This window comes from Pongo pygmaeus, chromosome 6 (assembly GCF_028885625.2).
Source record: "Pongo pygmaeus isolate AG05252 chromosome 6, NHGRI_mPonPyg2-v2.0_pri, whole genome shotgun sequence".
NCBI lineage: Eukaryota > Metazoa > Chordata > Mammalia > Primates > Hominidae > Pongo > Pongo pygmaeus.
Window position 1 is genome coordinate 92,977,889 of NC_072379.2, and position 27,759 is coordinate 93,005,647.

Sequence of the window (27,759 nt, forward strand, 5' to 3'; positions counted from 1 at the left end):
GATTTTATTTTACTTCCCAAGACTTGACTTAACTTCTGAGATTTAAGGTAACTGAAATCTTGATATTCAAAGTCTGGGAGACATTTTAATACATTGAAGAGCTGATCTCACTTAAGAAAAATTCAACCCTTATTAAGCCTTCTCTTAAAACTAAACAATATAGGCATAAAATATTTATTTTGAATGTTAACTAATTAGAAAATTACTTAAAGTCTAATGCTTTTTTTATTATGATCAAAGCTATCACCAAGAAATCTATCATCAAAGAAATTATTGGTTCTGTGGCCTATTTCCTAGTAACAGCAGTAAGTTAATTAACATGGAAGAGAAATTGAAGACTCTAGCAGGAGCTGAAGATCACTAGATTCTACCATAATGCAAAGCACCCAAAGACTTAGGTGTGAAGAAAGCAGACTCTAGCTAAAGTCCTGATCGTATGTTGATTTGATCCATCTCTTACTTGCCGTGTACCCCTGGAAGAACTATTTAACTCTGTACCTCAATTTTGTTTCATCGGTGAAGTGAGATAAATAATTACCCACCCTTAATGGCTGTTTTTAAATTAAATCATTTAATCTATGTAAAGCACTTTTAAAAAAGTATTGGGTACATATAAATGCTCAATAAATATGATTTGTAATTTTTGTTACCAGGCTTAGTTTGGAATACATGTTTTGATTTACTCTACATCTTATGGAAAACAGCCAAGTTAGCCTATTTTATGGCAACCCTGTTAATTACCACCTCCTCCTTCTTATAAACCCTTATATTTTAGAATTTGTTTTTCTATTCATTACTTCCCTGTGTGGAATAATATAGGTTTCAGGTAAGATTGCATTGTTCCAGGCCTAACACCTATACTGGGGCCCTGACATAATTAAATTTAGTTTCTCACATTTAAGTGGAATTTTTAGATGTCTCTAAACTCAGAAACAAGAGAACTTGTCTCAAAATGACAGCTTTTGTCTGTTTTAGTTGGTGGATCTTTTCATTTGGGGATGATGTGGGGCACGTATAGGCTTCTACCAATGAGAGTGGTCTCATCTGATCAAATAATTCAAGTTTCGAAAAAAGTTGGTTCTTCAGATATTTGCTTAAACAAAACACAAAGCAACTTTAGTCAAGGAAAAAATGTTAAATAACAAAATAGTTTAAATTCTTGTGGTGCATTTATTTCTACATCTGAGCAAAGCCAGTCCTTAATTTTATTCCCCAGTTCTGATTCATTTCTATAAGAGTAAAACAAGAGCGATGGAGAAATTATTTTTAAAAATCTATGTACATTCAGAACATTATAATTTAGTAAGTTGAGGAAAATCTACCAATTGCTATCTTAATAGTTTTTTTTTTTTTTTTGTACTTAAAGTTCTGGGATACATGTGCAAAACGTGCAGTTTCTTACATAGGTGTACACGTGCCATGGTGGTTTGCTGCACCCATCAACCTGTCATCTACATTAGGTATTTCTCCTAATACTCTCCCTCCCCCAGCCCCCCAGCCCCCAACAGGCCCTGGTGTGTGATGTCTCCCTCCCTGTGTCCATGTGTTCTCATTGTTCAACTCCCACTTATGAGTGAGATGATATGGTATTTGGTTTTCTGTTCCTGTGTCAGTTTGCTGATACCTTAATAGTTTTCTTTTTTACTCTTTTTTAGATTAAATTAACACCGTTTGAAAGAGAACATTGTTTTCATCATGAATGCTAATAAAGATGAGAGACTTAAGGCCGGAAGCCAAGATTTTCACCTTTTTCCTGCTTTGATGATGCTAAGCATGACCATGTTGTTTCTTCCAGTCACTGGCACTTTGAAGCAAAATATTCCAAGACTCAAGCTAACCTACAAAGGTAAATATATACATATTTTCTAAATTGTTTATTAAGATTTTTAAATGTCTTTTTTGATTGCTATATTTTTTCTTTTTAGAGAAGCATATTGACTTCTGTGAAATGTTTATTATGTTGGCATCAGTTCATAAAAATAGAATTATACAACATGAAGCTCAGTTACTCATTTTTTGTTAGGAAAAAGATGCTAAAGTTATTCAAGTACCCTTTTCAGCCCAGTATTTATAATAATCAATTTGATCTGCAAGTGGTAAACAGTTTGGTGTTAAAAGAAATAAATTCCTAAAAATAGAAAAATGTTAACAAATTTCACATAACTCTTACTAGTTTATTCCTAGTTAGAGGGGATTTTTTTTAAAACACAGTAAGGTATCTTCAAAAAGAATTTAAGACAGCAGGATAGCTTCAAGTTGTCAACTATATACGTATTTGGTAATAGAAAAAGACAATGTGAAAGGTTTAAATATAAAAAAGATGAAACAATTTTCTAAGAAATGAAATCTGCTAAGCTAGTTGTTTTTAAATGTTTGATATAAAAGCAAAGTTATATGAATTATGGTTGGTCATCTTTGTGTGTGTCTGTGTCCAGTTTCACGCCCAGATAGTTTTTAGTTTTCCTTTTTGATGTACTCTGGGCTTCATTAATACCTCAAGAAATAAAAGGGATGTAGGGAGAATAAAACTTCTTTATTCTCAATGTGATAGGCAAAAATTATGCTGGCAATTTGAATATCCTCTGATATCTTTAAGATGACATTTTATAGACAAATGAAATACCAATAATAAAAGCAAATTGGATGTCAAATCTAAGAGTAAGTTGAATTAGCACATTATATCCATTACAAATTTTGTATGTTGGTATTTGTACAGAATATAGGTCATGTATTAAAGAGTTAAACAATAATTTATGTATTTTTGAGTTCTTATGTATTTATATGTATCAAACTCATTTAAATTGGAAGTATATTTTTTGGTAATCTAGGATGTTTTTATCTGGAAAAATTGATCACATTATGAAATATAATTTATTGATGTCTTATTTAATCAATAATTTAAACCTTTTTTTTTTTTGAGATGAAGTCTCATTCTGTTGCCCAGGCTGGTGGGCAGGGCATGATCTCGGCTCACTGCAACCTCTGCCTCCTGGGTTCAAGCGACTCTCCCTCCTCAGTCTCCCGAGTAGCTGGGATTACAGGTGCCCACCACCACGCTTGGTTAATTTTTGTATTTTTAATAGAGATGGGGTTTCACCATGTTGGCCAGGCTGGTCTCAAACCCCTGACCTCAAGTGATCTGCCCACCTCAGCCTCCCAAAGTGCTAGGATTACAGGCGTGAGCCATCTCGCCTGGCCATAATCAATAACTAAAACCTGTATTTGAATGTCTTCCATTTCTTAATCATAGATATATTCAATTTTCTGTCATTCCCCTAAAATTATCTTAGTTTCAAGTGAACATTAACAGTTATGGTAAGGTTTAGGCTATAAATTAAAAACAAAATCAAGGCTTTTAACCATGCCAGTATAAATAGTACTGAATTATACCTTCTTCCATAAACAACTATTCAACTAGATAAACTACATGAAGCAACTATTTTTAGATATTGAGCAATAGGCAGCAAAGATGAACGAAAGAAACCACCAGTGGTACATGCCTATAATCCCAGCTACTCAAGAGGCTGAAGCGAGAGGATTGCTTGAGCCCAGGAGTTTGACTGCAGTGAGCTAGGACTGCATCATTGTATGCAAGACTCTGTCTCTAAAAAAAAAAAGAAAAAAATTCACTTAATGGTGTGACTCGGAAAGGGTTTGGGGCAAACGGGGAATTTGTGAGCTGAGCCAAGATATTGAGCTGAAATATTGGAGGTCAAGGAGTGCTGAATGATATAGCAGTTCTGCCCACCCAGAATTTTAAAATTTTACCAAAACCTGGGGCACTCAGGTGACATGCTGCAAGGGTCATTTTGTTTTTTAATTTTTATTTTAAGTTCAAGGGTGCATGCCCAGGTTTGTTACGTAGGCAATTTGTGTCATGGAGGTTTGTTGTGCAGATTATTTCATCAAACATGTAACAAAACTTGTACCCATTAGTTATTTTTCCTGATTTCTGATCCTCTCCCTCCTCCCTACCTCCATGCTCTGATAGTCCTCAGGGTGTATTATTCCCCTCTAGGTGTCCACGTATTGTCATTGGTTAGTTCCCACTTATAAGTGAGAATATGCAGTATATTTTTTTCCTCCATTAGTTGGTTAAGGATAATGGCCTCCAGTTCTATCCATGTCCCTGCAAAGAACATGATCTCGTTCTTTTTTATGGCTGCATAGTATTCCAGGGTATGTATGTACCACATTTTCTTTATCCAATCTATCATTGATGGGCATTTAGGTTGATTCCATGTCTTTGCTAATGTGAATAGTGCTGCAATGAACATGCAAATGCATGTGTCTTTATAATAGAAAGATTTATATTTTGGGGGTATATACCCAGTAATGGGATTGCAGGTTCTAATGGTATTTCTGTCTTTAGATCTTCGAGAAATTGCCACACTGTCTTCCACAATGGTTAAACTAATTTACACTCCCACAAACAGTGTATAAGCATTCCATTTTCTCCACAACCTTGCCAGCATCTGTTATTTTTGACTTTTTATATAATAGCCATTCTGACTGAATAGTGTGAGATGGTATCTTGTTGTGGTTTTGATTTGTATTTCTATAATGATCAATGATGTTGAGTTTTTTTTTCACATGATTGTTGCCCGCATGTATGTGTTCTCTTGAAAAGTGTCTGTTCATGTCCTTTGCCCACTTTTTAGTGGTGTTGTTTATTTAAAACTATAAAAATCCTGAAAGACAACCTAAGCAATACCATTCAGCACACGGGCAAAGAGTTCATCATGAAGCTGCCAAAAGCAAGCCAAATTGACAAATTGGATCTCATTAAACTAAGGAGCATCTGAACAGCAAAAGAAACTGTCAACAGTTGACAGTGAGTAAACAGGCTTGAATCAACAGACAACCTACAGAATCAGAGAAAATTGTTGCAAACTATGCACCTGACAAAGATCTAATATAAAGCATCTATAAGGAACTTAAACAAATTTACAAGGATCACATTATAAGAGCTCAGCTGTTCTATTCCTACTGTAAGGGATACTTTAGTCCTGCCTCAAAAAACATCAAACTAAGTCTCAAAAGGATTGAAATGATCTTCCAGTAAACTCAATATCTGCCAGAAAAAAAAATCTCAACAATTTTTAAAATAAGAAAACCCAAATCAACCATATTCTCAACAATTTAATATCCATAATGTCCAGATACAATAAAAAATTACTAGACATACAAAAAAACAGGAAAATTTAATAACAAGGAAAGCACGCAGTTAATGGAAGGCAAATTGAAGTGATGCAGATGTTCACATTAGCAGACAAAGATTTTAAAATAGCTATTATAAATATGCTCAAGAATTTAAAAGAAAACGATATCAAAAGGAATAAGCAGATATGGAATCTCAATAGATAAGTGAAATGTATTAACAAAACTAAATGAAAACTCCAGTAATGAAAATTATATCTGAAATTAAAAACTTATCACATGAATTAAAGATTGGAGATAGCAGAACAACATTCAGTAAACCTGAAGATAGAGAAATAGGGATCATCCAATAAAAAGAACACTTGAGTTTTTACATGTCAATTTATAAGATATTCCATTAAACCGGAGCCATATCTGCAAAGTTCTTTTGTATTCCTTATGCTCTTTGTGTGACTATCATGGGATTATATCTTTAAATTCTTACAAGCTCCATTGTTTTAAAAAGATATATATATTTATATCTATATCTATCTACAAAAAGATATATTTTTATATCTATATATATTTATATCTATATGTATTATCTATATGTATCTATATATAGTATCTATATATATGGTAGATAGATAGATAGATACATATATACATACATACATACATACATACATACACAGATAGATACTCTTGCTCTGTCTCCCACGCTGGAGTACAGTGGCAAGATCTTGGATCACTGCAGCCTCGGCCTCCTAAGCTCAAGTAATCCTCCCACCTCAGCCTCCTGAGTAGCTGGGACTACAAGCATGAGCCAACAGGCACAGCTAATTTTTGTATTTTTTGTAGAGATGGAGTTTCACCATGTTGCCCAGGCTTGTCTCCTGGGCTCAAGCAATCTGCCTGCCTCAGCCTCCCAAAATGCTGGGCTTATAGGAGTGAGCCACCTTACCTGGCCAAAAGATAATCTTTAAAGCCACAGGTTTTAGGTTTTATTATGGCAGTGCCCATTTCTAAAACCAAAATGTAATTTGGATAACTATTGCTGTATAACAAGCCATCATGAAACTAATTCCCTTAATAAAACAATTACTATATCCCTCAGTTTCTCTGGGTCAAGATTTGGAAAGGCTTAGCTGGGTGGTTCTGGTTTGTACTCTTTAATGGAGTTGTAATCAGATGATGGCTGCAGTTGTAGCAGTAAGGATCCGGCTGGCATCTCTTCCTTCATGTATCCTCAGGTTTCTCCAAGGGAGTCTTTTCACTTGGGTAGTTTGGGCTTGCTCAGGGCCTCAAGTGCGTATATTTAAACAAACAAAGAGGAAGTTTCATTGCCTTTTTATACCTAGTTTCAGAAGTTACATGGTATTGGTTCCAGAGTATTCTATTGGTTGCAATGTGAGAAAGCCTTACTCAATTTTAAAAGGAGAGCACAAAGACTGTATTTCTCAATGATAGTAGTGTCAAAGTCACATATGTAAGGAACTGTGGCATGGGAGGTATTGTGTATATCATTGTAAAACACAAACAGCCACAACTAACTTTTATACAATCTTTTACTTTTTATAAAAGACACCTATGCAAATCAGTGGGGAAAGTAAATGGTGCAGGAACAAGTTGATATCAACATGGAAAAAAATGAACCTCAATCTTCACTCTATACCATACACAGAAAATGATTCAAGATGGATCATAGACCAAAAAGTCAAAGCTCAAATACTAAAGCTTCTAGAATATAACATGGAATAATATCTTTGGAACCTCAGAGTAAGCAAAACTGTCTTAGGACACAAAAACAATAACCATAAATACTTTTTAAACTAGATATGAGCAAAAGTGAAACAAAATTCTGTTTACCAAAGACATCACTAAGAGGAATAGGCAAGCTACAAAATATTCACAAAACATATCTGAGCAAAGATTTGAATCCAGAATACATACATACATATATACACCTATATAAAACAATTTATATAGGTGTATATATATGTATTTATATATGTATATGCATATGCAAATATGTACATATATAATTTGTATATGTATATATTTATATAAATGTATATATAAATATATACATATATAAATTGTATATGTATACAATTGTGTATATATGCAATTGTATATACAATTTATATAGGTATATACATATATGTATTTATATATGTATATATGCATTTATGTATATATGTATATGCATTTATGTATATATGCATTTATGTATATATGCATATAAATACATATATGTATATATGTATATAAATACATATATGTATATATGTATATAAATACATATATGTATATATGTATATAAATACATATATGTATATATGTATATAAATACATATATGTATATATGTATATAAATACATATATGTATATATGTATATAAATACATATATGTATATATGTATATAAATACATATATATACCTATATAAATTGTATATACAATTGTGTATATATGCAATTGTATATACAATTTATATAGGTATATACATATATGTATTTATATACATATATACATATATGTATTTATATACATATATACATATATGTATTTATGTATATATGTATACCTATATAAATTGTATATACAATTGCATATATACACAATTGTATATACAATTTATATATGTATATATATACATATTTATATATATATACATATTTATATATATATACATATTTATATATATATACATATTTATATATATATACATATATAAATTGTATATACAATTGTGTATATATGCAATTGTATATACAATTTATATAGGTATATACATATATGTATTTATATACATATATACATATATGTATTTATATACATATATACATATATGTATTTATGTATATATGTATACCTATATAAATTGTATATACAATTGCATATATACACAATTGTATATACAATTTATATATGTATACATATATACATATTTATATATATACATATTTATATATATACATATATAAATTGTATATACAATTGTGTATATATGCAATTGTATATACAATTTATATAGGTATATGCATATATGTATTTATATACATATATACATATATGTATTTATATACATATATACATATATGTATTTATATACATATATGTATTTATATACATATATACATATATGTATTTATATACATATATACATATATGTATTTATATACATATATACATATATGTATTTATATACATATATACATATATGTATTTATATACATATATACATATATGTATTTATATACATATATACATATATGTATTTATATACATATATACATATATGTATTTATATACATATATACATAAATGCATATACACATAAATGCATATACATATATACATAAATGCATATATACATATATAAATACATATATGTATATACCTATATAAATTGTATATACAATTGCATATATACACAATTGTATACATATACAATTTATATATGTATATATTTATATATACATTTATATAAATATATACATCTACAAATTATATATGTACATATTTGCATATGCATATACATATATAAATACATATATATACACCTATATAAATTGTTTTATATAGGTGTATATATGTATGTATGTATTCTGGATATGTATATATATATATATACATATACATATATATACATATATTAAATATGTATACATATATACATATTTATATATGTATATAAATACATATATGTATAGATGTATATAAATACATATATGTATAGATGTATATATGCATATATACATATATAAATTGTTTTATATATCTCTGTCTCTGAAACAAATTGATAATAAAAAACAAGTTTATATAGGGTAAAGTACTTATTCAGACACTTCACAAACATATACATGGCCAATAAACACTTAAAAATGCTGGACCTCATGAGTCATTGGGTAAATACAAATTAATATTACAATGAAATACTCCTATATATCTGTTGGAATAGCTAAAAACATGAAACACTGACTATATCAAATATTTGTGAATCTGTGGAACAATTTGAACTTGCAAACATTGCTAATGCAAGAGTTAAGTTGGAAATTTTTTTTGGTAGTTTCATATACAATTAAACATGCACTTACCATTCATTTGAAGTTCTTGAACAGGCAAAACTAATCAATGGTTTAAAAATATGATAACAGTTGCCTTTGTTGTTGGGGGCAGAGAGGATTGACTGAGAGGGGCATGAGAGGAAATTTTCTGGGAGTATAGAAGTGTTTTCTATCCTGATAAGGATGTTGAATGCCTAAATGTACAGATTTGTCACAACTCATTAAATTGCACATGTAAGGTCTGTCCATTTGACTATGTATAATATTGCCTTAAAAAGAAAAAGAATAGAAAACAAATATTAAAACCCAAAGAATAAAAAAAGATATGGAAAGTTTGAACTAAAGGAATTGAAGACATAAAAGGGGAAACTCCGGTTTCTTTAATACAGTGAATATCACAGAAACACTGCATTGACAAACGTGGGTAAGGCAAACATCACACTTGCAAATAAATTTTAATAACTGATAATATTCACTGAAGATTCGTAATGAGCAAAACATTGGCATAAGGACTGTGTGTGAATTATCTCATTACCTCATTGTGAGATGAGTATTATCACCCCTTTCCTATGTATGAGGATACTGAGGTACTGAGAGATTGAGCAATTTGCCAGGATCACAAATTTAATTCATGGCTCAACTCCTGAGTCAACCCCAGGCTACTTAGAGCCTAGGATGCTAGTCCTGTCTCTCTCACTGTAGACATAAGTATTTCTTTCCTGAGGCACTTACCTGTAACAGTGAATAAATTTACAGAAGCATCATGCTGATATTTGACCAAAACTGATTATGTGATTTTCAATTGTAAACATTAAATGAAGTTGAAGAAGATTACATGTACTCTTTAAGATCACTGGGTAGCCAAAAAGATTATTTGATTTTTGTAGGATTTTACGCCCTTTGCTAAACTTATTTTTTAAAAGTCGATTGTGATAAATTGTCTTTGTAATCAAAATTTCATAGAAAAGTGATTCTTAATATCAAATCAAGTGTATCAATTATCATCTGAAAATAACAGCTTGTATTAATGTATGTTTTTGGCCTTAGAGCCAACTCTATAAGGATTAAAAATCTTGTTTTATTTCTCTTTCTCTAACTTTTCATTCATCTCAGCCCTTATTCTTATATATGAGGGGAATTGATATGTTTTTCTTGGATTAAATGCAAAAAGCTGTATGCTTTTGATGCTTCTTATATTCAGTATTCATTTCAAATTTATAATTTTTTCAGATGTTTTAGGTTGTCTACACGTCAAAGGCTGGTAATCAGAAGCAGAGACTGAATGCAGGATAGAAATCCTAGATATCTTCCAACACACCCTCAGCACACAGCCATACTTCCCTACCAGCTCCCCAGGGCTACTATTAGTCAGTCATTTCTAGGTTGTATGCTAATAATAGAGTAGTCACCTTTGTTAAGAGAATTATTGATAATCCTTTGCTGCTCACAGCACACCATTTTAAGGAATGCTGAACCATTTTAAAGAATGCAGAGTCTTCATTTTGGAAATAACAGTTGTTCAACACTATAAAGCATATATTTCCCATTCACTTCCAAAAATTTCAAGTTTTCCTATCTACCTCTTCTTTATAAAATCAAGCACTTTAGAAGTAAAGTAGCTCAAATCCTGACATACCACCTTTTAAAAGTTGTCTTTTCCTGAATTTTAAAAAGCTATGACACAAAAATTACCATTAATTTTGTGTTATGGTGGGGTAAATTGCTTATATACCATGTTCCTGCTTCTGAGGTAAGAATAACAACATTCCCTTGACATTTTCATTTTATCTGTCATGACAACTTATTGACTTGAGATCCGCTGGCACTATCCTTTGCTTAGATAGTATTGAGAGTCTGAAAGGTTATTCTTGGGCACTAACACACTGGTAGAATGTGAGGTTAAAAATAATCAGCCAAAATAAAAAAAAATAATTTTGGTTTTAAAAATAATTAACTTTTATGGGCATAAAATTAGCTTTGTTTTCTTTGCTTTCCATAATTCATACCTACTCAGTGTAAACCAAAGATGCAGGCAGTATCTCTGGTAGTAGTTAGCTACTTGGAATAGCTGCAAGATAATATGAAGGGATTTCTTTCCTTTTTTCTCTTTCTTTCTCTTTTTTTTCTTTTTTTCTTTCTTTTTTGAGACAGAATATCACTCTGTCACCAGACTGGAGTGCAGTGGCACAATCTCGTCTCACTGCAACCTCCACCTCCTGGGTTCAAGCGATTCTCCTGCCTCAGCCTCCCGAATAGCTGGGACTACTGGCGTGCGCCACCAAGCCCAGCTAATTTTTGTATTTTTAGTAGAGATGGCGTTTTACCATGTTGGCCAGGATGGTCTCCATCTCTTGATCTTGTGATCTGCCCACCTCGGCCTCCCAAAGTACTGGGATTACAGGTGTGAACCACTGAGCCCAGCCTATTGAGGAATTTCTTAAAGTATATCTTAAACAACAATAGAGTTGTAATAACCACTTTATCCAAATAATACTCTTTAATGAAGACTTAACTTAGAACATCTGAATCCATCGGAGCTTGGTTGTTTGCTTCTATTGTTGTGCAAAGAAATTTCCCTTCAGTTCACGTTGCGAATTCTTGCATATTTATGACTACCAAATTTTTTTCTTGAATAGTAAGTAAGGAATCACGGAGGTCAGAATGTTCTATATTTCCAGGTTTCATATTATATGATTATTACTGTAAATATTGTCCTATAAATTGGGCTTCTCATAGTGACTTCTACAGTTTACGCTGCAATTGTAAAAATAATTTTTGAGAGATGATCTTTTTGAATTGCACAATAATGTAAGTATTTTCTATCTCGCCATCATCACTAAGGACTTTGAATGTGTTGGGGATATTTATACTCAGGAATCACTGGTGTCTGTAATGTTATTTGTTTGGAAAACTCCAGAAGATGAGATAGGTATAAGTCACCAGCAAGAAAAGTAACTCGTTTAATATTTACCATATATTCACCCATTCTACAAATATGTAATAAGGAATCATTATTTACCAGGCATTGTTTTAGATAAAAATCACTGTCTCATTTGAACTTATTTTTCAGTTAGGGAGACAAACAGTGAAGAAGCAAACAAACAGGTGAATATCATTTCAGATAGTGCTAAGTGCTATCAAGACTATAAAGCCAGAGAATGACTGGGCCCAGGTACCCTATTCAGACTTTATCATGTATAAGTCTCACAACATTGTTTTTATACCCATTGTTTTCATACCCATTTTATAGATAAGATACTTGAGGCTTAGACCCTGAATCTCTTGCCCAAAAGCAAAAAGCTATTAAATAGCACAACCAAGATGTGTGCTTACATTTGTCTAGTTCAGGGCCCATGTTATTGTCAACTCGCCATGCCCTTGAGGAAAACATTACATTTTCAAGAGGATAAATATTAAGATATAAAAAATAACAAAGTTTTACCATTATTTCTTTAGCAGCAAGCTATTTTCAATAACTTCTAATAGCAGTAATTATGTTTTGCACCTCCAACATTTCTTAAACGTATATTCATTGACAAGAAAAACTTCAAAATTCCCTTTTTCAATTTGTATTTGCCTATCTTATAACTAGGGATTAATGTATCTGATAGAATGGTTCTTTGTTTAATCAGAATTTTATAAAAAATGAATAAGTAAGGCTATATCTTTTTCTGTAATTTATGAATTATTTAGCTGTAAAATTAAGCATATGTCTCAAGTAGAGATGTCAGTTATTAACTCATCTAACTTGTTTGATTTGTATTGATTTGTTTTGATACATCTATTAATATGTATTTTGTCTGGATTCAGTATGATATAGCAGTGAATTATTTAGCAAGATAGAAAGTGACCAGCACTATGGAGAAAAATGAATCAAGAGAGGGAGCTCAGTAGTGGTGGGTATGTAGTAATCAAATATTGTGGTCAGGAAAGCGCTTACTGAGAGAATATTTTCACAAATGCTTAAGCTAGTCATGCAGATATCAGGAATATTTTTGCAGAAAGAACATCAAGTGCAAAGGCCCTGGAGTGAAAGTGTGTCTGGCATGTGTAAGGATCCTAAAGAAGATGGTATGGCTAAACAAATAGTGGGATGGGAGAAAGAAGAAAATTGACTAAACAGATAATTAACAGGAGAGAGGAGGGATTAGATCTTCTACTGCTGGCATTTAGTCTGAGTATTATGGGAATCCACTGAAGAATTTTGAGCACAGTCTGACGTGATCTGACTCTCAGAATAATAGAATCATTCTGATTTCTATGTTGAGAAACACAGAAAGAAAGAGATCGAGAAATAGGGAGCCAAGTTTGAGGCTATTGTAATAATTCATGTGAGACTTAATGGTCTGTGGCACAAAGTGATAGGAGTGGATACACAAAGATACAGCCAACATGATTTGCTGATGAGCTGAATACAAAGTGAGAGAGAAGTCAAAGATGACTCCATGGCTTTTGTGGTTTTGTTTTGTTTTGTTTTGTTGTGGTCTACAGGTGGAGCTACCATTAATTAAAGTGGGAAATACTGTGGAAGAAGTCGTTTTGTGGGAAGATCAAGTGGACATATTTTGTTTGAGAAGGGTATTAGACACCTAAGTGAGATGCCAAGAAGGCATTTGAGTACATATATAACCCTGAAGTTCACGGAGATGTCAATTGGAGATATGAGTTTGGCCATTAACATATAGAAATTTTTAAATCTACAAGACTGTTAAATAATTAAGGGATGAAGCAGAATTCAAAAGATTGGCTCCTGGTATACTGTCAAGTCAGGAGATCAGAGAAAGGAAGAATTAACTGCAAAGTGAACTGAAAAGGAATGCCCAGGTATATAGGAGAAAAATTAGGAGTTATAGTATAGAAGTTGTTAAATGAAAAAAGTAAAAGGAAAGAGATAATCAGTGGTGTCAAAGTCAGCTAATATGTCTAGAGAGATGACAACTAAAAAGTAACATTAAATTTAACAGAGCTCACTGTTGACTTTGATAAAAGCAGTGTCTGAGTGTACCAGCCAAAGCCCAATTAGGATGGATTCTTGAGAGCATGGGACTGGAGACATTGACTATAGATAATTCTCTTAAGGAAATTTTTGACAATTGTGACATAGGCATTAGCTGGAGAAGCAAAGAGATCAAGAGACTTGTTTTAATGCAAGAAATAACAGCATATTTGTATTTTAATTGAAATAATCTAGAAGAAGAATTGGTGATACGTGAGACATGCCAGATAACCTACACCTTATTGAAGACAGTATTGATGAGATTATTTTTCCTAAAAACAGGGTACATTTAGAACATGTATTAATAAAAGTGGCTTATTTTGCATAATAAATGCATCTCGTTCATTATCAGTTGCAACTGTTATATAGAAGGAAGGCTAGGTTAAACATAAAAAAGTTTTCAAGGAGGAATGTTTAAGTATGATATGATACAGGCTGTAGGCACTATATATCTTTAGGAGATTAATATGTAAAGATTTGGAAACAGAAATCCAGAAAGATTAAATAATAATGCTAGGGTCACATAAGTAGATAATTTAAAAAACTGATGTTGGGATCTAAGCCCACTGTTTTTTAGTAAAATAGTGTTTGTATTATTAAGACAACTTACCTGTGTGCAACCCGTTTATATGATAATAATTGAAATCCATTTAACATTGTATATGAAACATTGTTCTAAACATTATTGGTCTATGGAGCTTCACAGAGTGGTGGAAGTGACACAACAATATAAGGTAATATATGATGCACTATTGCCATGCAAACATACAAGAAGCCTTCCTGGAATTAAGAAGATACATAAAAATCACTAAGGGCTACAGTGATTATCTATGTACTCTTAGCAGGGTAAAAGAGAGCTCGGCCTTGAGGCCCTTGGATTGTGTCTTTGTTTTTGCATATATGTGGAAATAATTTTAGAAAGGGCATAGTTTGTTTAAAGGCAATTTTTATTGGGATAAAATCCAGTCAACTATCTTTTGGTAGAAAACTCTTTTTGAATAGATTTTGTAAGCAATTGGTTTACTATTCTATAAACTATTGAGAAGCAAAAGTTTTTATGTGCAACTGCTCATTTCATAATTCAACTTCCCTAAATTTGGCTCTAATTTCTTGAGCCTTATTAAAGGAATTTTCACAGTGAGATTTTTCTGTACATGTGTATGAATATAAATTCAATGACAGTTTTAAAAATAATGTCATTAGGTCTTTTTTAAACAGAAGATTTGACAAACACTTCTCTGATTTCTTAAGAACTAGTAATATACAGTTTGCATTTTTGTAATAATCCTTTAAACATACTGCTTTAATCCAACTAATTCAAAAGAGGCATAAATTAGAACTAAAGTCTTTTTTATTTATAAAGATGGTCATAAAGGGGTTTATTTGACTAAAGCCACAGTGAGCCAGAAACAGTTTGGAAATTAAGATAAATACTTCAGTAATACCGATGGAGTGGTGAAGTGGAAGAAGCAATAGAAGTGAACCTGTCGGAATATTCAGTGGAAATATAAGTAGAGACCTTTTGAAAAAGAATCTTGTTTATCTGAGTAATGCTAAACATTAAAATACAAAATATAGCTGTAATGGGTGATGGGGCTTAGAATTAGAAGATAAAGATTGGTTTGAGTTCTTTCTGTGACATGAACAGTCTATGTACCATTAGAATAATTGTCTTTCTGAGTCTAGGTTTTCTCATCTGGAAATTAAGTTCTTCTTGGGGATCAAATTAAATAATAAATGGGAAAGTTCCTCAGATGTTACAAACCACAAAATGGAGGTTGTGACAGATTTCAAAGACAGACCATACATGTTTTTAATTAATTGAAGGAATATATAAAGAAAATTTAAGGTATTTAAGAATATAATTGTAGTTGAGCATCTTGGGTAGAATTTTTGCTACCACAGATAACAGCAAAGACATTTGAAATGAAAGTCTACAATGCATCCTCATCTTGACACCTTTTTTTCCAAGTAACTGCATGATAAATTATTGTACTTCACTTCTTTGTATGAAAAAAAAGCTGAGGGGAAAAATCTTATATATCATTGGTTTAAACTAAACAGGTCATTGATCACTTCTAGCAATTAAGGAATAAGCTAATTAGGGATGTACAAATTTGACCAATAAAGAATTGTAACAGAAAAAAATACTTTGGCCACAATGCATAAATTAACACACACCATGAGGTAAAGGTTTGAGAGAAATTCTAGTGTGAGGAAGAATGAAGGAATTCAGCTCTTTAATGCAGGCAAGCTGAGAATAACAGGGGCACAGTGTATTTTAAACCTTTCTACTCCAGGTGTGGTTCAAGCTGTGGTAGTATCAGCAAAATCTGAAAGCTTGTTTGAAATGCAGAATCTCAGACATACTCTGTGACTTGTAAACAAAAATATCTGTATTTCAACAAGAATCCTTGAATGCATGTTACATCCTGAAAAGTAATGTTCTAGGGACCCCCCGATTCATGTGAGAATATGAAGATTAGAAAAGGAACCCCTTGTGACTGCAAAGCATTATCACAATTGGGTCTCTAAATAGCACATTAACTTCTCTAAATTATTAATAAGATGGCAATAAATCCTGATTTAGATCGAAGGTAGATAAACCAAGGCAAACAAAAATCAATAGTTTAAAATATCGTGAGGTAAAGCTTTATTAGACTTATGTATAAGAGGTGGTGTTGAAATACAGAAATGATTTATACATTATTCTTATCTTCAAGGGCTTCTAGTGTTTTTAAGGGACAAAATAAATAGACAAAATCATTGCAAAAAGACCAGTGCCATAGTATAAATAAAACCAAAATTTTAAAATAATTTAGAAGAATTTGGATATGAAATTGAACTTTGAGCATTGGAGGAAGTTTAAAATTTATTCAATGAAGCATATGTTGGTATTGGAGTATCTTCATCATGAAATTGACCTAATTTAATTGTGATTGGGGGAAAATGAAATAGGCAGCCTCACGTGGGAGAGACTGGTGGGAGAGCGGGTATAGCAAAAGATAATTTATGAACCTGTTACAGTAATTTAGAGAAGTAGTGATATGGTGGGCAGTAGGAATAAATATATTCAAGAAGGGAGAATAGAAAACTTGCTTGATAGACTCTATAAGGCTTTAAATTTAGCTGGATGTTGTGTGAGGGGGGTTAAACAGACTTAAAGTGATGGATTATATAAATGGAGGAAAGAAGAGTAAGGAAGAAAAACTAAAAGTGATTCAGAAATGTTGAGACTGAGGACTAGATCATTTCATTGAAGTCATTAAAATCAATGAGATCAGATGATTGGAGGAAAAATTGACAATACGTAGCAAGCTGTGGCAAATTCTAAACTGGAACACTTGGGAGAGATGATGGGGTTGTGGGTGTGTACTTTGAAGTCATCAGCAGAGAACTAACAATTTATGGGAGAGAAACTAAGGAAGATAATGTATAAATGGAAAGCATTTTTTCATTGCTTATACCTGCTGAATAGTACCTGAAATTGAAGAGAACAATATTACATGATGATATTTTTAAATTTCCCTCTTGAAAGTGTATGTGCAAGTTCTGATGCAAATTCTCTGCACACCTTTACCAGATGATGCTCCTTGGGCAAGTGATTAAGAACTTTCATCTGGAGAAAACCTGGAGAAAAGTCTCACAGATGATTGACATTTATTTGTTTTAGATGAAAAGCCAAACTGAAATTTTCTTGAATCTATGAAAATTGAATTTTAGATAAAATGCCACACTGAGTGCCCAGTATGAGCAATGATCAATGATCAATTTTACATATACATACACACACACATATATATTCTGGCAAATTATTTTAAATTTCATAATAGCAAGAGAGAGGGTGTGATTTGAACAGCTTCCAAGAAAAAGAGAAGACACATTCAAAGGCTTGGAAATGCAAATGGTGATATGGTGTGACTGTGTTGCCACCCAAACCTTACCTTGAATTGTAGTTCCCATAATCCCCACATGTCCTGTGAGGGATCTGGTGGGAGGTAATTGAATCATGAGGGCAGTTTCCCCCATGCTGTTCTCCTCGTAGTGAGTGAGTTTTCATGAGGTCTGATTGTTTTATAACCATCTGGCATTTCTCCTGCTTGCACTCATTTTTCATCCTGCCGCCCTGTGAAGAAGTGGCTTCCACCATGATTGTAAGTTTCCTGAGACCTCCCCAGCCATACGGAGCTGTGAGTTAATTAAACCAGTTTTTCTTTATAAATTGCCCAAACTCGGGTATTTCTTCACAGCAGCTTGAGAACAGACTACTACAGATGGCATGAGACATCTCAACTGTGACTGTCACAATTGAGAAGTTTCACGTATGCCTTTTAACATTATTTTTGATATACATATACTTGACTTTAATAGAATTAATTTTATAAAACAATATTGTTATAAAATAATGTTATCTGATTTATATTACACACATAACTTTTTGCTTTATTCCTTAATTTATAGTGATCTTAGTTTGAGGAATTATCTATCTGTCTTGTCATATTGTCATATTTGTCTATTATTTGGAGTCAATAATAGATGTTGTATTAAGTTAAGACCTTCCAATGTTTTCTACATTAAATTTATATACTCGATTGAAACAAATACCAAATATGTGTGACATGGTGTTTAATTTTAAACATTCTTCGAAGCTTGAAGAAAGAGAAATTCTGAGTAACTTGAAGGAAGCTATGAAGCAATTGTCAAAGTAGTATCAGTCATGCTCAGAATGATACTCTCAACTTTTTTCCAGGAAGTTTATTCTATCATGACATTGCTTTTCTGGAAATGTACTAGATATTTATAGCACTAACTTTTTTACAGGTCAATAGGAAAAAAGATCCCAGCAAGGCTTTTGAAAATTTAAAAGGACTCATTCTTACTCAAAGTATGAATTTACTCCGTAACTATAAATGATAAATCTCACAATGATGGATTATATAAAGCATCCACTATTGACAGTTGGCCAAATAAGAACAAAATGTAATTTAAAAGTATGGATGTGATACAAATGTGACCATGTGTAATTGCCACACTCCTACTCCACAACCTGTCTTGGCAAGAACACAGACCCCATGACATAATAAGCTTAATTTGTTTCTGATTTATATTTCCCTATGTGATATCATCTGTTTTATTATTGATACAGATAATGTTCTAAGACCTAATGAGCAGAATGATCTATAACATTCCATCACAGAAAAGCAAGAGAATTTGATTTGTTTGTGTTCTTTCTGATTTGGACTTGCATTTGCAAGGACATAATGGTTAGTGTGGATAGCATAATGATATCTAAGAGAGCATAATAATAACATAATGTACACCTGCAATTTTGAAGCAGTCTTTTGTAGGGCTTTTAGGTTTGACTAATATTTTTTCTTTATATGCTTTGAACAATTAGCTTTAGAGACTAAATGTACACAGTAGAGAATCATAGGTATTTTTGTGTTGGTAGAGGTAAATTATGAGTTATCTTGATAACCAGAATGTTTTCACATGATCTCAAGCCTCAGAAAACATATTGGAGGTCAGCTGATGCCAAGTTAAGATGAGCTAATTTTCCCAATGTTAAATCTAAGAGAGAATCCATGCCTTGCCTTGGACAAAAAGCTGTAGTATTTCTGGAAGTTATGGGAAGAAGCTTTGAAGGCACTCCATAGAAATGATGCTCTGATACTAACTCAGCATAAAAAGCCCTGGAACTTTAGAGATCAGAGGAGAAATGCTAAATTTAGGGGGAAGGCAGAAGTAGAAAAGATGCTGAAAGGCTTGAAGAGAAACGTTTTTATTTAGACAGCTTTGTAGAGAATACATTGGAGATCTGACTATACTAAAGAAACATGAGAAGAGCCCTACTGATAAAACTGCTATTTCCTGAAGGAAAAAGAAAAGTGGGTAGGGCAATAATTTGTGCTGAATATCCTGAGATGGCAGGGAAAGGTGACTGTATTTTGATCTGGATCTATTTTTAGTTGTGAAGTTTCTCTGCTAAGGAATTTTACTCCTTAGATTGGAATACATTGGAACTTAAGCTTCTCCAAAGCTGATTTTCTTTTTAGCCCCATGAATTTCTGTCTTTCATAAAATGTTATTTAAAGGATGTGGGAAACATTTTTTCTCTTTTCTTTTCCTTTTTCTTTTCTTTTTTTTTTTTTTTTAATCTACGTAGTCTTCTCATGAGAGAAACTGACAACTCCACCCAGTTCGGGATCTCTGGCAATAAATGCAGGATTTCAAGGTTATAGGATCTTGTTCATTTAACACTCAAATACTGAGGAAGTCTGTGTTGCTTAATCCTAAATTTATTAGATTCAGTATGACTCACCACTCCCTTCCTTTCTGGGGTGAAGAGGAAGAATATAGACCATCGGGTCAAATGTTTCCCCAGGCTGAATGAACGATTGTATTAAGGGACACTAAAAGGGAGATACAGAGAATTATTTTTAGAACAAAAGTATTTCAAATAAGAGCAGAGATTACCTAATCCTTATCCTTCCCCTTAAATAGGGGAGCATCTGGCTATCAATTAGGAGATTCATTTTATTAGACTTGCTAAAGGAAATATAGATAAAAAGATATTTCCATTTTAATATTAGGGATACCTAATAGTCTACTATGTTATATGGTTGTCCTTTGTCACAAGTATATTTTCATTTTTGTTGTGGATGAACATTTTCTCTCCACTAGGCTGTGAGTTCCATGAGGACAGGAGTGTGTCAAACTTGTAATCAATGTCTTTCCAGCATGTGCAGATATCTGGTGTTCTTATATGAGTCAGTCATTGCCTGCAAAAGTCACATTTTGGGAGGGTAGTGACTCACTTTCTTGTGCTAGCAATCAGAAATTATTTTAAATATGATTATTAACTACATGTGGAAAACATATAATTTTCCCTGTGACTTCTGGTAAGATATCAAGAGGTGTTAATAAAGACAAATGCAGAAACTCTTCAAAAAAATGCACACATACATACAAACGTGAAAATTTTATGTTGTTTATATGAAATTCTATCCTCGGAACCATTTCATTGTCCCACAGTGGTTTACTCCTAATGGGTCAAGAACATCTTCTCTGTGTCATCCATCCATCAAAATCCGTAATATGCAATGATTTCTATATTTAAGCAAGTAGATAAATAAAAAATCATGTCATTGCTTCATTAATTTTAGAAATAATGAGATGGTAGATGTTTCCAAAACTGTGTTGCTAAAACAAAAGTGGGAATTTAAACATCTGGGTGATTAAGATTAGAAACTGGGAACAAGGTAATAGGAGAATGCACTGCTAAAACGAACAGTGAAAAAGAAGAATTACGGTGGATTAGGTCAAAGGTTTAGGGAGATAGAACAAAGGAGTCATTTAGGACCTAGAGGTAAGTGCTGCTGACATCCCGAGGAAGGGTGGGGCTGTTTAACCAAGCACAGAGCTGGCCTCCTCTCAATGGCACGTGTGAAGCAACACACTCACCCTTTTACCCAAGGGGAAAAATAAAAAAACAAAGTTCCTGTCCAAAAAGCTTTAAAACTATGGACGATCTCAAAAATCACATGCCCAAGAATTTCCAGTTTAGAATTTTTTTTTAAAAGCTCTGAAGTGTATTGCCAAATTATTAGTCTTCAACTTTGATGAGTTTGAACCCAGCAGAGCCAGTATCCATTTCTGATTTATGAAATCCACTGAGTGTCTTAGCTTTATGTGTTAAGATACAGGCTCTAAAATTACCAATTTTTTTTTCTGTTTTGGTTGATAATCCTGTGGAAACAAAAATGACTTTGCTTGGTTTGGCAGAAATGCAAGAAAGATAAGCTGGTTGGAAAAGAGGGAACCTGTTCCAATCCCTGTCCCAAAGTCTTTTCATAATGTGTGCGTCAGCCTAAGAAATTTTAATATGTAATGCCTAAATCTAATTATTTAATTTGGCTACAATGAATTGTTGAAGAATGTTTAATCATTTTGCTGCTAGCATTGTCACAGGGCAATATTAAATCATTTGGAAATGATAATACCCCAGGTTAGTCACTATTTTTTCAGCTGTTTTTTCTTGTCAAGTTGGTTTGAAACTAAACCCCACAGAATTGGTTATGATGAAAGAAAATAAAGCAAGTGGCTATATCAACTTTACATTTATTTTTCTCACTGTGTAAGTAAGGACAAAAAAATGACATAAACAGCTCTTAAACATCTTCCTCCTCTCATTGCCATAAATTCAGGGACTCACCATGTTTCAGAACCTCTGGATAGTCTTCCTGACCCCACCTTTCCCCATTCTCATCCACTTGAATAATTTAGCCAGACTTATCTTTGTAACACTCAGCTATAGTTGTTGACACTTTTCTGAATAAAACATTTTAGTAGCTTCCAATCACCTACATAATAACCAAAATCTTCAACCTGCCATCATAGGCTGTAATCATCTAGATGCTGGCTTTATGTCTCGTCTCACTTATTTCCACCCAACATAGTCCCTGTATTTCAGCATAGCACATTTCCTCAGTCCTACAAATAATTATTAAGCACTGAATTTGTCTCAGACTCTGAGCTAGGTGCTGGGAATTCTAAGATAATTACACTATGGTCTTTGCCCTGACAGAGGTCACACTCCAGAGTAGGAGACATATTAGAAGTGCAGTATGTACGTGCAACCTGGAGTAACATGTGCTCCTGTACAGCCTAGTGTTCATTCTGCCTGGAACAAATTTTTCTTTATGTGTTTCCTCTCAAAATTCTATCTGTCTTTCAAGGTGCTCAAATATCACCTCCTTTTAGAAGGCGATATATAATTAATTACTTGAAAGGTTTAACATTTTATATATACTTCTATTAGAATTTATTTCACATATGTTGTGTTTTATACACATAACTGTTTCCACACTGATCTGTGAGCCCCTTGCAGACAAGGCTCACTAATCCCACGACCTTAACCCCGTAGTCAACACTTAATACACACTAAATGTTTATAAATATTTGTGGATTTAATAGCATTTTAATATTATTCCATTATCATAAAAAATGCAGAGATGTTCTTATCTTACTAATTCTGATTCAATGGAAGATAAGATATATGCTTTTTAAATATATCTTATTTGGCCCAAAGCAGAGTTTAATAATCATACTCAAAACAATATTTATTGACTTTTCCTATCTAACAAGCATGGTTCTAAGAACTTTATATAAATTACCTCCTTTAATCATCATGAGAACTATGTGAGTTGGGAAATGTTACGATTTCCTTTTTATACATTTTGTATAGACTTTTAAAAATACATCATTATCATTATAATGACTGATAGATACACAGCACTTACTATGTGCCAGACGCTATTCATAATGCTGAGCATGCATTAACTCGTTTATTCCTCACACCAGCATGGCTTATCACATCATTTCTGTTTTTATCCTCACTTTATAGATGAGGAAACTGAGATACAGAGAGGTTAAGTGATTCATTCTAGATTACACAGCCAGTGAGCTGGGAGACAGGATAATGCCCTGGTGGCCTGGACCTAAAATTCATACTCTTACTCATTATGAGAAGTAATATTTCACTTTGTAATTAACAATGCAATGCATGGTTCAAAATAATTGAATATTATTCATAGGCGCTTGAAACAATAAGGATTTCGATTATATAAACTACTTACTCTACTAGTTGGGTCAAAATAAACCCCTGGGAATGCTTTTACATACTTTTGATTTTGCTGATTTCAGTCTTGTTAAATAACGGAAATTGCATGGAAGACATAGAATTGCCTGATTGAAATAAGGTTTGTGTGAAATGCATTTTCTTGTTAAGGCTTTAGATTATATTTGTTTACCTTTTGTCTTGGTTCCATTCTTCTCAGTTCTACTTTACAATCAGTATGGCGTATTTGTTGGATATTATCCCTGCATTTGGAACTGCTAAAAAATATTACACCATTGGGTCTCTAGTCGGAAAAATCATTAAAGTTATATTTAGCTTAATAGAAAAATAATTAGTATCAATTTCAGACTTCTATCCAATGTACAGAAAGCATGATCCATAAATATTAGTAAGACATTTATGTTCAGTAAAGTCATGCTCATTTGAGATTTCAAATATCATGTCTTCTTCAGCATACTGCCTTTTGCTTTGTAAAAAACTAAGATAAAACCCAGCTTAGAAACTAAGGGAAATAACATTTAACCAGTATAAAGTAGAAACAAAAAAGGAAGGAAATGCTAAAAAATATGAAATAATAATAAAGCCCATTGTTGATAGATGGAATATATGGCCATTATATTTAAGGGACTCAAATATCATTTTTACAGAGGTTAAAACTGCCATGATACTTTTTAGAATTATCTTGGTGCCTATATCCTAGACATTATCTCTTTTTATCTTTCTCATCAATTAATAATAGGCTACTTTTAAATAATGAATTTGTTAAAAGTCGGATAGCATATAATGGGCTTTAATAAAATGATGAATGTTATTTCCTTATTAGCATTCAGTATTCTAGGATTTAAAAAATAAGATAATATTGTAAGTACTTGAGGTAAAATCTAGTGAAAGGATTTAGATAACTTATAGGAGTCTGTGCATATCACAATTACAAATAAAACAAAGTATTGGGACCTAAAGAGAAGTGTCAAAAAAAAAAAAAAGAAAAATCAAGACTGCAGACTCCAATTCAATTATCAGCTGTGCTGCTACGTAGTTTTGTAACTTTAGGGCGTGTGACTTCACCTGAAAGGGATTAAAGAGCTTCATTTGTATAACTATGCATTTGCATTAATTTAATTTCAAGGTCTATTCTAGCATTAAATTTTTGATATAATTACTGGATTACTGGTTCAGGGTCATATCTGTTTCAGAGTACATTTTCTGGGATTCAGTTTCTTTCTTTACATCTTCTTTCTGCACATATGAAATAGAAAAATTTCAATTCTCCAAACACAGGCATCAATCTAAATACTATCAAAATTAGGATGGGCAAAAGACAAGCTGCAGACTGGAGATAATATTTGCAAAAGATATATCTGATAAAAGACTGTAATCCAAAATATACAAATAACTATTGAAACTCAATGATAAGAAGACTAACCTAATTTTTAAAAATGGACAAAAGCCTTAACAGACATCTCACCAAGGAAGATATACACATGGCAAATAAGCATATGAAAAGATTCTCCATATCATATGTCATCAACAAAATACAAATTGAAACAATAAGATACAGCTACACACCTATTGGAATGGCCAGAATCGAACACTGTTACCACCAAATGCTAATGAAGATATGGAGCAATAAAAATTCTCATTCATTGCTAGTGGAAATGCCAAGTGGTATAGACACTTCGGAAGGCAATTTGGCAGTTTCTCACAAATCTACACAGAAGACCCAACAGTCATGCTCCTTAGTGTAATATTTACTCAAAAAAGTTGAAAACTCTGCTTATTAGTCCATTTTCACACTGCTGATAAAGACATACCCGAGATTGGGTAATTTATAAAGAAAATGAAGTATAATGGACTCACAGTTCCACATGGCTGAGAGGCCTCACAATCATGGCAGATGGCAAAAGTCCTGTCTTATATGGCAGCAGACAAGAGAGAATGACAGCCAAGTGAAAGGGGCTTCCCCTTAAGAAACCATCAGCTCTCATGAGACTTATTCACTACCACGAGAACAGTATGGGGAAACCACCCCCATGATTCAATGATCTCCCACCGGGTCCCTCCCACAACATTTGGGAATCATGGAAGCTACAATTCAAGATAAGATTTGGGTGGGGACACAGCCAAACCATATCACTATGTCCACACAAAAACCTCCACACAGATGTTTATGGCAGCTTTATTCATACTTGCCAAAACTTGGAAACAATGAAGATGTCCTTCAGTAGGTAAAAATTTAAATAAACTGTGGTACATCCAGGCAATAAAATATTAGCACTAATAAAGGATGAGCTATCAAGCCACGAAAACATGGAGCAAACTTAAATGCATACTACTAAGTGAAAGAAGCCAATCTGCAAAGGCAACATATGTATGGTTTAAATTATGTGACATCCTATAACAAGCTAAACTTTGGAGACAGTAAAAAAATTAGTGATTGCCAGGGGGAGGGGTGGGGGAGAAGGATGAATAGGTGGAGCACAGACAATTTTTAAGGCAGTGGAAGTACTCTATGTGATACTACGATGGTTGATACTTGTCATCATTCCTTTGTTGAAATATATAAAATATACAACACCAAAATTAAACCCTAAACTATGAAGTTTGGATGATTAATATGTGCCAACGTAGGTTTATTGATTGTAATAATTATAACACTGAGGTGGGGGATGTTGATGATGGGAGAAGCTATGAATGTGTGGGGCAAGAAGTATATGGGAAATTTCTGTATCTCCCTCTTAGTTTTCCTATAAACCTAAAACCGCTCCCAAAAAAGTGTATTTTTTAAAAAGTAGAAAAAAATGCTAAGAGATTTATGACACACTTGATTTGATGTTTACTTTGTATACATTAATTAATTTTATAGATTTGCAAATATTAATATAGATAGATGCTTTAAATGATAATTTAAGAATGTGAACACAGGGTTGTAAAATATTTCATATTTAATTTTTTGTATATTTACATGTTTTTTATTCATTTTAATACTGTGTGTTTTTCACACATAAATATTGTGTTAAGGTACAAACATAATATATTACATCTATTTCTAAATAATTATGTTGAAAACTGTAATTACATATAGCTATATTGGCCCTTTTATGCTGTATGTATTCATTTACAAAGTGGGACAATATGTATATTTAGGCAAGTAAATATTTTGCCTATTACTAATTTTTCTTTCTTTCTTTCTTTCTCTTTCCTTCCTTTTCTCTCTCTTTCTTTTCTTTTTCTTTCTTCTTCTTTCTCTCCTTTCTTTCTCTTTCTTTCTTTCTTTTTTCTTTCTCCTTTCTTTTTTTTTTTTTTTTTTTTTTTTTTTGCTTTCCATAGACTTGCTGCTTTCAAATAGCTGTATTCCCTTTTTGGGTTCATCAGAAGGACTGGATTTTCAAACTCTTCTCTTAGATGAGGAAAGAGGCAGGCTGCTCTTGGGAGCCAAAGACCACATCTTTCTACTCAGTCTGGTTGACTTAAACAAAAATTTTAAGAAGGTCAGTATATTTATGTATACATTTGGTTAAATTCATTTACTTTCATCTCTCTTCTTCTCCTGTTTTGTTTTGCTTTGCTTTAAGGGACGCAGTGTCAAATGCAGTGCATCACGTACATGTTGAAAAGTAGCATAAAGAATATATTGCCTCTGATACGCATTCTGGATTTTTATGGATTTAAGTACATATGCATGTTCTTTATTTAGAGTGAATAAATATGATAAAAGCTTTGAAAATATAAATGAAAACATCAAAAATTAGTTAATATACACTAGGCTGTATAATAGAAATGTGAAGTTTGAGATTGAAGAAATGACAAATTAGTTATACATCAAGAATGAATATTTATATCCCTAACAATAGTTGTAAAATTAAATTTTATTAACTTTCAGTTCACAAATAAGCATACTTTCAAATGATAAT

The 27,759-nt window shown here is 32.5% G+C and overlaps 1 protein-coding gene across 2 annotated transcripts in view; it reads left to right on the forward strand.

Moving 5' to 3' along the window:
• SEMA3D (semaphorin 3D) overlaps positions 1-27,759 on the forward strand; it is a 191,197-nt gene that overhangs the window by 63,283 nt on the left and 100,155 nt on the right. For both annotated transcript variants that reach the window (XM_054496706.2, XM_063667656.1), the window contains 2 exons: positions 1,656-1,846; positions 27,176-27,336. In XM_054496706.2, coding sequence (XP_054352681.1) covers positions 1,696-1,846; positions 27,176-27,336 — 312 coding nt within the window. In that variant the 5' untranslated portion in view covers positions 1,656-1,695. The remainder of the gene's footprint in view (positions 1-1,655; positions 1,847-27,175; positions 27,337-27,759) is intronic.